Source organism: Carex rostrata, chromosome 20 (assembly GCF_964058835.1).
Source record: "Carex rostrata chromosome 20, lpCarRost1.2, whole genome shotgun sequence".
NCBI classification, from domain to species: Eukaryota; Viridiplantae; Streptophyta; class Magnoliopsida; order Poales; family Cyperaceae; genus Carex; species Carex rostrata.
Window position 1 is genome coordinate 7,815,652 of NC_135937.1, and position 12,800 is coordinate 7,828,451.

The following is a 12,800-nucleotide window of genomic DNA, read 5'->3' on the forward strand; positions in this document are numbered from 1 at the left end:
TTCCATGCCCTTCCCTCCTCCTTTCTCTTTCTCTTCCTCCGTGCTCCCTTTTTTCTCCCGCCTCCCAATCTTGCAAAAACACAAACATTTGAAGTTGTTCCTTCACTTTATTCTGTCACAAACACAAACACAAACACAAACACAAACACAATCAAAATTTCTTTTTCTATCTATGACAAATCACAGCTTACTTTGGAACTCAAAAGAAATGTTTGACCGGGCATAAATGTAATTCAAAGGTTGTGCACAATAGACTGAAAATGTTTGACTGGGCATAAAATAAAAGCTGCATATACTGAATCTTTGTTTTGTCTACAATAAATATTGCTGATACAACACTACGTGGTACTATATTATGTCAATTCTAACTTAAATTTATGGCAATTTTTTTTATTAAAACAGTAATAGTAATGCTTGAGCATGTCCAGTAGTCACTAAACAAGTTGTTTCATTTACGGTCAGAGATTTGAAATTTGAATATGTTGATGTTGTAATTATTATTAAAAAAAAATGTCTGTTATAAATTTTTCAATAAATACAAGTTCTTTATTTCTATTTCAATTTAGATATTTTATCATGTTTGTAAACAATGTATATTGTAGATGTTTAGAAAGGGTAGGTCTGTACCAATGCCGGTACCAATGCTCATTTTTTTTTGCTTAGTGAATGTGTAGTAATTAACCTCTAAGAATCTGCAATTTCACTGCATCAAAAGAGTACATTTGAAGACCGGTACTGATACTGTTACTGAGGTACTGGAATTAGGTAAGAAAAATTGCTCTCAACGCTATATTTCTCTGCCCCTACATTTATTATTAACATTCACATTCACATTCACATTTATGTTTTTGCAAGATAGTGTCTCCAAATCGTCCCAGTAATTTTTAATTTTTAAAATTGATGAGTTGGACATCTACATGGCGTATTTTAGATGAAAATCTTAACAGAGTGACTTAATTGGAACAAATATAAAGTTCAGTGGTCACTGAGGAATTAATCAAAGTTGAGTGACCAATTCGTGACAAATAACAAAGTTTATTGACCTCCAACAAAATTTACCCTATTTTAAATGACCGTAACCTTTTCTAGTCTTGTATATTCTTTTTAACTATTATGCACTTTTCTTGGTACATCGAATTGGCGTTACAGTTTCTATATACATGTGAAATCTGTTTGCTAGATATCCTAATGGAGAAAAATGGGGAAATTAATGTTGGAATTGTTTGACATTTTCCAACTGTCAATGTTAACGGAACATTCTGCATAAAGCCTATATAAATATTTTTTTAAGCAAGAACACCCTCACTTAAAACATTTAAACCAAAAGTTCATTTGACCAATCATTTAATAATTTATAAGGAATAACGCCCTCATAGATGTCTGGTCATTAAGGATAACAATCAATTGAGCTTAAAATATTCAAATTAAGTCAAAAACAGCTTGAAGGTCTTGAGTTTCGTAAGATCGAGTTACAAAATTTGACCATGTATTAGCAAAATCTAACCAAACTAAAATCTGTATCTTCATAAGTAGACCATTACACCTGTGCTAACTCAAATAAAATAAAAAATAACTAAGCACTTCTCTTCTACCATAGATGAATTAACCAAACCATGCTATCTCTATTTACAATAACTAAACAAAAAAACATATCATGCATGCTTCTACAAAAACTGCTAAAATGTTCTTTCTACAGTTATATTAAAATGTCCCTAAAAACAATATTTATATTACTTGTCAAATACAGAGGATTAGTCCAACTATGAACAGTCAACTAAACCCCAAAATTAGATTCTGCAGCATTACGGCTACCTAATCCTATAACCTGCACAATTCAAGCATAAAATGAAATTAGATTGAGAAAATGGCACCATAGTGATAATTTCATGTTTGGTCTGAGAATTTCTATCCTGTCCAAATTGTGAGGCTACGGTATATGCATAGCGCATATTGGTCCATACTTTGCATCAATATCTTCATTTTCAAAGTCCAAACAACCGATCTGAACTGTTCAACACAATCTCCATGCAGAATAAATTTTATATTTTTTTAGAATTTTTTTACTATTTTCTTTTTAGTTAGGTTGAAAATCACTTGATCTAAAGATTTTAGACCATTCATAAGTTGTGATTTTCTACCTATCTAAAAAAATAGTCAAATTTTTTTTAGAAATCACGTTGAACGGTTCAGATCCACTATTTGAACTTTGGAAAAAAAATATTGATCCTTAGTACGACCAATCTGCGGTATGCATAGTACCATAGCCTCACTCAATTATGAAATATTCAGAACAGATTTGAACAAGGAAGAAGCTCAAAGACCTTATTTGAATTAACATTTATAAAGTGAAAATATAGCACATACCAGATTATAAATCAATTCCTCAAACACCTAGTAATGCAAATGAGAAAAGCCCAAAAAATAGGAGAAATAACAACACAAAGAAGAGAGTCCTGTCTATCACAGCTACCAATTCACCCCTGTTATCTGGCCTCAAGCTCTTGAGCTGTCATGAAATCAATCGTAATATATTCTTAGAGAGATCTTACTTCTATTTTAATAAAATAAATGACTTAATAATTTCTTTGTCTGAGGTGCATTCCCAATTGTTGTTTTATTGGGCTAGAAAGGGGTTCATTTCTCTCTAATCCAGATTTAAAACCCCCATTTCTATAAAACAAAAAAACATCACCTACTTAAATTGGGATTGGTAGTCAAACCAATAAGATCACAATGATTTTGTAGAAAAGAAAAGAAAACAAGGGTAAGGCATGGTTTCTGATACGCAAATGAGCTCAGTTAAGCCTAAAGTTCAATTGAACACAGTACTGGATATCAATTATTACTTTTTTTTACCGGAACCAGATCTAACACATTCCGATATCCTAAATTTCTGGTGACAGTCAATGCTCACATGCACTTTAAGGAAATTTTATTAGGGTACTTGTGTAGGGAAAAGGTTGAGTGTACCCGTGCCCACTCACTGCATGATTTTTTCCCTTTTTTAGGTTGGAATTTTACTATAACAAATGTAATCATAAATGTATTGGAGTGAGGCTATGGTACTATGCATAGCGCGGATCGGTCCGTACTATGGATCATATATCTCCTTTTTTCAAAGTCCAAATAGTCAATCTATAACGTTCAACAATATGAATAAACTTGTAGAATTTTTTTACTATTATTTAGATAGGTAGAAATCACTTGATCTATAATTTCTAGACCATTCAAAAGAAGTGATTTTCTAACTATCTAAAAAAATTATAAAAATTATAAAATTTAGTCTGCAAGTGTAGATTTTCATATGGAGAACATGTTGAATGGTTCAGATTGACTATTTGAAATTTGAATATGAAGATATTGATCCATAGTACAGACCAATCCGCACTACACATAGTACCATAGCATCACTCATGTTTCAGTACCTTTACTTCGCTTATGTTTGTGATTGTCAGCTGAATCCTCAAAGCTGTCATGCTTCCTCTTCTGGTAGCATTCAGCAAAAAATGAGATAATCATGAAAATTGCAACATGTATTCATAGAACGAAAGAATACGTGCATACATATAAAGAAAATAGTCTTTTGCTACAACCTATCTAATTTTTAAAAGTAGGGAATTAAAGTCCCTGTGACACCCACACTTCCCATTTTTTAAGAAAAAAAGGAAAATCAGACAAAGCACTTTGGCATCACATACCTGGCCAATTGAGTCAATAATAGGATGCACTTAATTTCATGGTTGACAACCAAGTGATAAGTTTTAATAAGAGACTACCATGTGATAAGTTATTTAACTATATTTGTAAATGATAGGAAGACTTGAGGTTTTTCCTCACACAGCAAAAAACTATCACTGACATGATTTAGTATTACTCAACTATTCAGCACAAGAACAAAACTTATGTGCAACCATCACTTCAATCATTCTATTTTTGTTAATTTTATATTTATACAGAGTGGATAAAAAGGATTCAACTGAAAAATTTATTTTCCCAAGAAAATTTTCCCTTCAGACTCAAAATTTACAATGCATCATAGCCTCATACCTTGTCATGATGCTTCTTTGAATGGTCACCCGCCAAGTCATGTTGGCTGTTCTTATCCTTCTTTCTCTCTTTATCTTTACTTCGATCTTTATCTTTATGCCGGTGCTTATGCTTTTTGTGCTCCTTGTCTTTTTCTCGGTCCTTGTCCTTATGCCTCTTGTGCTTCTTTTCCTTATCTCTGTCTTTCGAATAGATCTTTATTTTGCCAGAGATCGTAGGAGTTCCTTTCTCCGACTGCACAAGGTATTTTCAAATAACCTAACTGTTAAGTTCAACAGTATTGCCAAAAGGTGGTACCAGAATATAGCAATGCAGGGGCCGGAATGCTGGTAAAGATACAAGCTACTACCGGTATTGTGTAGGGGCCTGACGCCAGTACTGGTACTTGCAAAAAAAAGGACTGCAACCTGGAGCAATATAAACAAGACTGCTGACAGTACAGCTACTGGCACAATCGGGGCCCCAATTTGGTACAAAATTGATCAATACCAAATTCCTTATATAAGCATACTTACAGAAGGCAGATCAATAGGGGTTGTTTCTCTGAGCTGGAAGGCCTGACCCAGTGTGTCCAGATCAAACGGCCGGATATAGGCTGAGGCGGTATCTTGCATGCGAGAATACAGCCCATCTCTCACTAGCTGGTCAAGTTCCATCCCTTCCCCTCGACGTATCTCAGTGTCTCCCACGACATTGTACAGGTAATGCGTGTCAGATATCGCTGCTGGAAGTGGCCTCTTACAAAAGAAGTCGTGGTGTGCTGTCAGTTTGTAATGGCTTATCAAATCTACGGCACCGTTCAGCTCTCTTTGCCCTGGTAAAAATGTAAAAAGCCTCAGCTGAGTCTAGTTTAACAAAATGTAGTTGACATGTGTCGACACTAGGACTGATCGATTTAAGTACCTGTAGTATTTTTCTATTTTTGCTAAGCACCTTGTTGATTAACCTATTTATAAATTGAAAATTGCTCCAGTTGCTTTTTAGTGAAGAAAAAATTGGTAAGAGTTTGGGCCCTCTGATCAAGGAAGGGCATTATGGGGAAAAGGAATATAATTAGTTGTGTTATGTTTGGTATAGAACTATCAAATAGAAATGAGAGCTTTTGATATCCTGCTAATCATTTTTAGACGTGCCTTCCATTCCACTCTCTCTCTCTTTTTTTGAAAAGCTTCACAGACTGCAAAGTCGAGAGAGGGGCTCGAACTCCAGACCTTTTGGTATCTAGCAGCCCTAGGACCTTTTCCTAGCCTACTGTGCTAATGCCCCATTCTCCTCTCTCTTTTTTGAAAACTTGACAGCGGCTGTCAAGTGCTCTCATTCTCCTCTCTCTCTCTTGGAAAACTTTTTTTTTTTTTAAATACTCTCTTGGAAAACTTGGCAGGTGCTTCTCTCTCTCTCTCTCAGTTCCTTCATTCTATAAATATTTCTCTCCCAATTCCCTTTTGCTTGACGCTCTCCACAATTCCGTACCAATACAAGTAGGAACAGGGACAGCAAAAAGTTCGGAATTCTCTAAGATCAGATTCATAGACAAGTGTGATAACTTTAATAGTACATTTTTTTTTTCTAATTGTTGCAACCTTTTGTGAAATTTTGTAAACATTAGAATTGTTCTGGTAAGATATCAGAGAAATTTTTGAAAATTTTCGAATACTCAGAAATTGTAACTGCTTTCATTTAATCTCCCTGTATTCTTCTCCATTTACCGAACCGCTGTTTTGTCACTTGTGTGTTTGGATTGGTTAGTGAAAGATTGGCTGAAGTAATCTAAAATGTACTAAATTGTAATAAAAGAAGAGTGCAGGTACATCCAATCTGATGTGCATTTTATCTCTACTCAATATATTTTCATACTTCAGTTTGTTTGTGTTTGTAATTTTAACTTGTCAAATGATGCACTTTCTATTCATGGCACCTTTCTAGTTAGTGATAAAGATGAAATATCGACCTAATTTTATTCTGTTCCATTAATTTCACACAAGGAGATATTTCGAAGCATTTATTGCCTATAAAATTATATGTTTTACCCTTCACTCCCTTGCAAATGAACTTCTCAGTTAAATTCTATCTGGCAGATAAAATGAACACAGACCGTTACTTTTTTTAAATGTACAGGATACTCGATCTTATAAATTTGCATTCTAATTGGCTCTTGTTGCTAAAAGTTAAGTAATTTGACTATCCGAGGGCATAGAAAATATAATACAGGAACCTTCATGGCTATATAAGCTTGAGGTAAACCCTAGTTAATTTTAGCAGAAGCAATAGCTATAATTTGAGATTATCATGGACCTAAGTGTCCTCTCTCTGAGAATCACTTCAACACAAAATCACACACATTGACAACCAAATGACAAATGACTGGTTAATTTTGATGAATACCAACTACTTGATTTATGCACAGCAGAATAAAGTGGGGACCTATTTACGCGTACCTACTCCAAACTTCCTTTCCTCAGGATCCATCAAATTATCGCCTTCTAAAGTTGCAGCACATCTCAAATTTTAGAATCAACAGACAAGTAGAAGTTTTGTAGGTTCCTGGAAAAAAGTAGTAAAAACCGGGATTCATAGTTATTTATGTAAGGTATTTTCAGAAAATTGGAGCAGTAATTGCCTCTGGTCAGGGACAAAGAGAATCTAATTCTCAATAATTTAGAGAATTATTGCAAATAAAAAGGGAAACTATTGGTTTTTGTCTTTTTGATACCACTTGACTGGAAAGAAGTTTCTCATTTCCAGTTGGAAGTAAACCCTAACAGAGTAATTTCAGAGACAGAGCGAGCAGGGGCCTAAGGCACCCCTATTGTTTGTTTGTCAAGTACCTTTCACCAAAGCAAGCAATAGTCCAATGTTGCTACTATGCTTTGGAGAATCTTTAGGCAGCTCGCGATCCGATTAGTGGGCCAATTCCCGAACCGATGACCGCGTTTAGGGGAACAACCGCTCGAATCGAGGCGGGGGTAACCACCGGCGGCCTGAATCCTCCGACTAACCGCCGAACGACGGCGATTATTCGTTCTACTTTGTTCGCGAGTGAGCGATTCTTCAGATTTGGGGTAGCGTCAAGTGTGTTCGTTATTGAAAGAAGGAGATGGACCTGTCGGGTGGGCCCGGATGGTTTTATAAGAAGGCTGCTGAGGTAATTAAAGCAAAATTTTCTTTAGTCTTGAGAGAATTTTCTTATTTTTTTGCTTTGTTCCAATCTTGCTATTAATTAATATCATCTAGTTTTACCTAAAAAGTACTGATTGTGTTACTATTTAAGGAAACATTTAATGGAAAATTTTTTATTCATAGAAATTATTAAATTTGTAAGTACGAAAATAAAAAGAATATTTCGTTTCTAATATAGAAAGATATCACTCATTGAACTTTTTTAGAACTTTCTTAGTAATTAAACTTTTCTAATAAATCCAAAAGTACGGAAATAAAAAGATGTGACCCATAGTAGAACTTTCTTAGTAATTGAACTTTTTGTGTAAATGTCTTCATATTTTCAGTGATGGGATATACTTCATCGAGTTTAGTCAAAAAATCATAGTAGAAACAATTCTTCTCCATTTGATCCAACAACAATTTTTAGGATAATTATAAAGATGGTCAAATTTACAATTTCCAATATGTGCGGTTAAAATTACAAAAAAAAAAAAAAAAATTAGATTCTGGAACTTTTTTCATTTGAGAAGTCATTATTTAATAGGGATGGCAACGTGCTGGTTTGTTACAAACTGGGTTTAGTTTGAACTCGTTATGAATTGGTTCATCCGAGTCACGAGCAAGCTGACTTTAGGGGTCTAAGTTAAAATCTCAGTTTGAAATTGTCACGAGCTGAACTAAGCTAGCTCGCAATCTGCCGAGCTGGCTTGCTGAATTTGGCTGGATCTTGTTTTAAGAAGAAAATAAATTTTACAAATTTTTTGAATCGAGTTGGACAGTATAAAATGCACACAAATTTATACAAATTCACAAATCGATACTTAGTCGAGCTAGCTTGCAAGCTGGCGAGCAAGTTAGGCCCCAGATGAACCCGTTAATTCTGAACCGAGCTAGTGACGAGCTGGCTCGTTAACAGTTCGGTCCAATAATGAACAAACTGTTAGCAAGCGAATCAAGTGTGAATCACGATCAAGCCATGAGCTTCAAGCTTTTTTGCCAACCCTATTATTTAAATACAACATGCTATAAAAAAATACAATATGCTACATTTTTTAAGATATTGCCACGAGGTACCACTAACCATTATTTAACCTTTGCTATTATTTTTTTTTTTTCATTTAATTGGACTATGAGGTATAGAATAGAGATACAAATCGTCTTTTATAAAATCAAAGTGTTAGCGGTTTAAGCTATAGAATAGATAATTCCTGTGTTTTTGAGAGCTACACAATAATGCTATATTTTTTTTATCTCTCTTTTTTTAAACTAGTTTGATATATTTATACTTCTCACTTCTTCTCCTCTATTTTTTTTCTCTTTCATTTACTTAAAGTTAGCTCTAAATACAAGACGCGGAGGGAGAGAGAGAGAGAGAAATATTCTTGATTCCGATCGGACGGTCTTGATCTAAACAGAAATATTATGTTAGCTCAGAGCATTTGGATTCCTTGATTCCATGAGTAGGATACTCACATGACAAATTGTCTCACTGACAACGGGTCCCTACCTTTTGGGGGCCATCAGAGATACTTTTGTTCATAGTAATTATAAATGTCTCACTGACTGCGGGTCCCTACCTTTTGCGGGCCAGGTTTTTTATTCTCTAGAATTAGGTCGGTGGTATCGAAGACGACCGTTGACAACTAAGATTAAAAAAAAAATCAAAATTTTTATCTTTGATTGGACTATGTATTGGGTCAATTTCAGAGAATATGGAATTTCATTTTTTTTCTAGCTTTCATAGAAGCCGGAATCACCTTTCGGCCATTCTATTGGATTTTGTCCAGAGAATTTTGAACAAATTTTATTCAAAGTTAATTAGACTTAAATCATTCTATCTGTTATGATCATATTCATACAAAAGATTTAAATTTACAAAGTCCTGTGATTCTACAACGCTGACGCATATTTTAAAGTTGATGAGACGGTTTAGGTTCGATTTTGAATAAGTTTTTATTTAATGAACTTCTATTAAATTAAAAAAAAAAATGACAAAATAATATACTCAACACAACGAAACAATAACCACTTGATCAAGTATTAATATCCCCTTGATTATAATTAGAAAAAAGAAAGAAAGTAATATTCCCTGTTTAACAAGGAAGTGGGACAGGCATATCCTCTTTCTCTCTGTTAGGCCGGCCCCACTTGTCATTCACAATCCCCTTGTTAGTGTACCAACAAACCGGTACATTCAGCTCTTCCCTCAACAACCCACAACTCTTGTTCACTAATGCCAATTCTCTCTTTGCATTTGATCTGAAACCAGTACCAGAACCGAGGCACCCATCTACCAAGTGTAGGTACGTCTCGAGGCTGTGAAACCCGGAGAAATCCAAGCCTTTCTTCAGGTAAGGTGAGTTCTTTATGTCGAGACTGAGCTCGAACCCAACATGCGTGTAGACCCAATCAAGTGACCCTGTCATGCTTTCGATTCTTTTCAACCCTTCATTGAAGATGATGCCTGTGAAAGAATTTTAATTTATTAAAATTTAGCCGCTTCGGTACGAAAATAGTCGTGTTATCCATTCGAAAATAATTTTCTTACCAGGGGTTTTTGGAACCAGGTCCTGTTTAACAACCACGCGAAGCGCCTTAACTCCTAAACTCTCCAACTCATTCCTAAATGCATCATTACCAACACGGGGTGCACCGAAAGAGATGACACTGACAGGTAGGTCCGGGATAGCAGAGGCTGCTTCGTGCGCATTTAACAATGCCAGTGCGCCTCCTAAGCTGTGACCGGTGATTGTCAAGCTAACTCGTTCTCCTTTCTCTTGATAGTGCTTCACTAACCGCTTTATCTCCGTCATGACTTGCTCTGATGCGCTCGATTTGTTGTACCGGGTCGACTCGCTTTTGGATGTATATAGGCTGTGGAACCCTTGCTCAACCTATCATTTTTTTATATTCACACAATATTGATATTAATTTATACCAGAAATTGATTGTACACGTGCTAATTGCTAATAAGTAGAGATATTTGCCTTGATCTCTCCCAGACTTCACTTTCTCAGGAGTTCTGTCAGCATTAATAAGTGAAGGCTTCTGATGTTATTTTTAATATTAATTGTTTCTGGTAAGATACAGTTGGCATATGGGAAAATATTTGTGGCTCCAGATGTACTTTGATATTATTTTTAATTTTTGCTTAATTGTAATTTTTGCATCAATCCAATTTAATTGGAGTCTAGAACATTCTCCTTGACGTGCACATTTTGCATGATATGAATTATGGAAAATGATTGACACTATTAATTGACTTCATGAATTCAAATTATTACAGGATTTTAAATTAAGCAGGGAATACTGGGAGCAAACTGAACTAGTACGTATTTGTATGAATTCTAACAACCAGTTCTTTTTGGGAGACAAAATAAAACAAAATGCAAAAAAATGATTTGCCTTTGTATTTTGAAGGTTGAACTACGGACACAGATACCAGCATAAGAAAATGTCAACGTACATGATCCAGTGCCAGTTGGCTGACACAACATGCCTGGCTGGTTTTACAATAATTTAGAAACTAGTGGGTTTCAGTGCCAGTATATTTTAACTGAGGAGGGTTTAAATCCCTTTATTTTTTTTCTTTCATTGTATCTTTGTTTTTTATATTAATAACTTAAATATTAAAATAAAATTGTAAGATGTGATTTTTATTTTTTTATGCGCATATGAAAATTACAACTTTTTTATTCTTGCAAAATACACGTTGATTTTTTAACTTATTGATTTATATAAAAACAAAATGAAAAATAATTGATGTATTATTTCTCACCTTGGCATCACCATGCTCCGGTTCAAGCTGCTCAAGCTGGTTTTGTAGGTCCTCATACCACTCTGCCGGTGCAACAGTACCGCGCCACGCAACCGCAATGTCCCGGCATCCAATGCGCCGTGACTCCTCATCTCCACTAACCGCCACAAACCCCATCCAGTTGGAGTCCCGGCTCCATGCCTCCGCGTGCAAAGATTTCTCGACCCACTGTGGCAGATCGATATGTGACATGGCATATAGGTACTTTGTGACATTGTAGCCATGTCGGTCGAGCCCCAACTTAGTGAAGAGATTTGATTCGTTGAAGAGACAGCTGCCACAGAACTCAGAGAATGGATTGTAATCAAATGCATCATATGTTGCTTGTGTGAACTCACCGTATTTTATGATCTCACGTCGCAAACCCGGGTGGAGCGGGTTGAGGAGGGAAGACCAGTCGGCCTTTCCATGGATAGCAGGGAATAGTGATGAGATATCCTCTTTTTGAGAAAATATAGGGCTCAAGCGAGGCACCGATGCGGCTGATGAGGTGGTAGAGGCTGGGACAGGTGTAATGTTGTGGTCTTTTTCATGGTGGTTGTCTTGGTTAGGGGTGGTGGTGGTGGAGAGATGGAGGAAGTTTGCTAGGGTTACAGGGAGGTTGAGAAACGAGAAGTCGACATGTGGCGGCTCGGCAACTGTGGCAGCGGTAGTGCGGTGAGAGGTGTGGTTGGAGAGGAAAAAGGCTTTGGAGGCTATGGATGAAGATGTCCCCAAGGCCATTTGGAACAAGTAATTGGTTTGGTTTATTTGGGTAATTATACTTATATATACTACAAGAAGTGGACTTTGGAGCTGAGAGCTTGCTTTGTTTTTGAGTGATGGAATATTAACAAAGCAAACAATATGTGATTAAACAATTAGCAGTGTGGAACATGTTAATTTTTTTTTTTTAATAAGAAACAAGACTAATTAACATGATTGGCTTTCAGTTTTGAAAACAGGGTCAGTCCGATGATCTCAAGATGCTTTGATTGGATGATTTTTTTTTTTTTGAGTAAATATTGGAGATTAAGTCATCCAACTATTTAATACCTTGTTATTATAACAAATGATTTTCTCGGTTTTCGAAATCATAAGCAAAGGGTAGTTCTCTAATCGGATGATCTTTTATACTTGATTAATTGGAGTTGTTAGATCCGCATTAAGATGCGCACATGCAGTCTTAAGATTTGTACAGATTAAGTGCTCGCGAATCTTAATGCGTATCAGACGGTTCTGTTCAAATATTAAATTGAATTTGATCCGATTGTCATCTAGCCATCACTCTCCATTGATCAGTTTTACAGTCCGTAAAACTGTGATTGTTTGACTTATCGTGCCAGCTGATTGTCTTGTTGTTTATATATTTAATTCTATGATTTGTATCGTGTAATGTAGATAATTAACATATATAACTCCTTAATTGGACAATGGACCTATTAGAATCGTGTAGGGGTGTCAATGGGTACGATACGGGGAGGGTGGAACCATTTTCATATCCATACCCACTAAAAATTGATCTTACCCATACCCTATCCATACCCGTTAAGAATTTGTCTTACTCTACCCTACCCATACCCGTTATGATTAACGGGTAACGAAACGGTAGTGGACGAATAACGAAAATACTAATATAATGGTTTGGATAGCATAGGGTCAATTTTGTCACTTGTTACATTCTTTCTTCTAACATTTCATTCCATCTCGTTCAATTATTAAATATATACTAGTATTATACCCGTGCGTTGCAACGGGACATATTATAAGAAACAAATATATCAATGAAAATAATAAT

At 35.6% G+C, this 12,800-nt stretch overlaps 1 protein-coding gene and 1 pseudogene across 2 annotated transcripts; both read right to left on the bottom strand.

Annotated features, from left to right (window-relative positions):
* Positions 1-1,506: 1,506 nt before the first annotated feature.
* On the bottom strand, positions 1,507-7,143 carry MED19A (mediator of RNA polymerase II transcription subunit 19a-like protein). The gene is made up of 7 exons (XM_078322418.1): positions 6,873-7,143; positions 6,483-6,588; positions 4,563-4,861; positions 4,048-4,281; positions 3,426-3,486; positions 2,365-2,506; positions 1,507-1,825 (listed from the first exon to the last, which is right to left on the bottom strand). Exons 2-6 carry the CDS (start codon positions 6,511-6,513, stop codon positions 2,484-2,486), a joined length of 648 nt encoding a protein of 215 aa, XP_078178544.1. The 5' UTR covers positions 6,514-6,588; positions 6,873-7,143; the 3' UTR covers positions 1,507-1,825; positions 2,365-2,483.
* Positions 7,144-9,284: 2,141 nt separating this feature from the next.
* On the bottom strand, positions 9,285-11,746 carry LOC144572226 (phospholipase A1-Igamma1, chloroplastic pseudogene; annotated as a pseudogene). The gene is made up of 3 exons (XR_013517703.1): positions 10,985-11,746; positions 9,755-10,100; positions 9,285-9,670 (listed from the first exon to the last, which is right to left on the bottom strand). The product of XR_013517703.1 is annotated as a phospholipase A1-Igamma1, chloroplastic pseudogene (transcript).
* Positions 11,747-12,800: the final 1,054 nt, after the last annotated feature.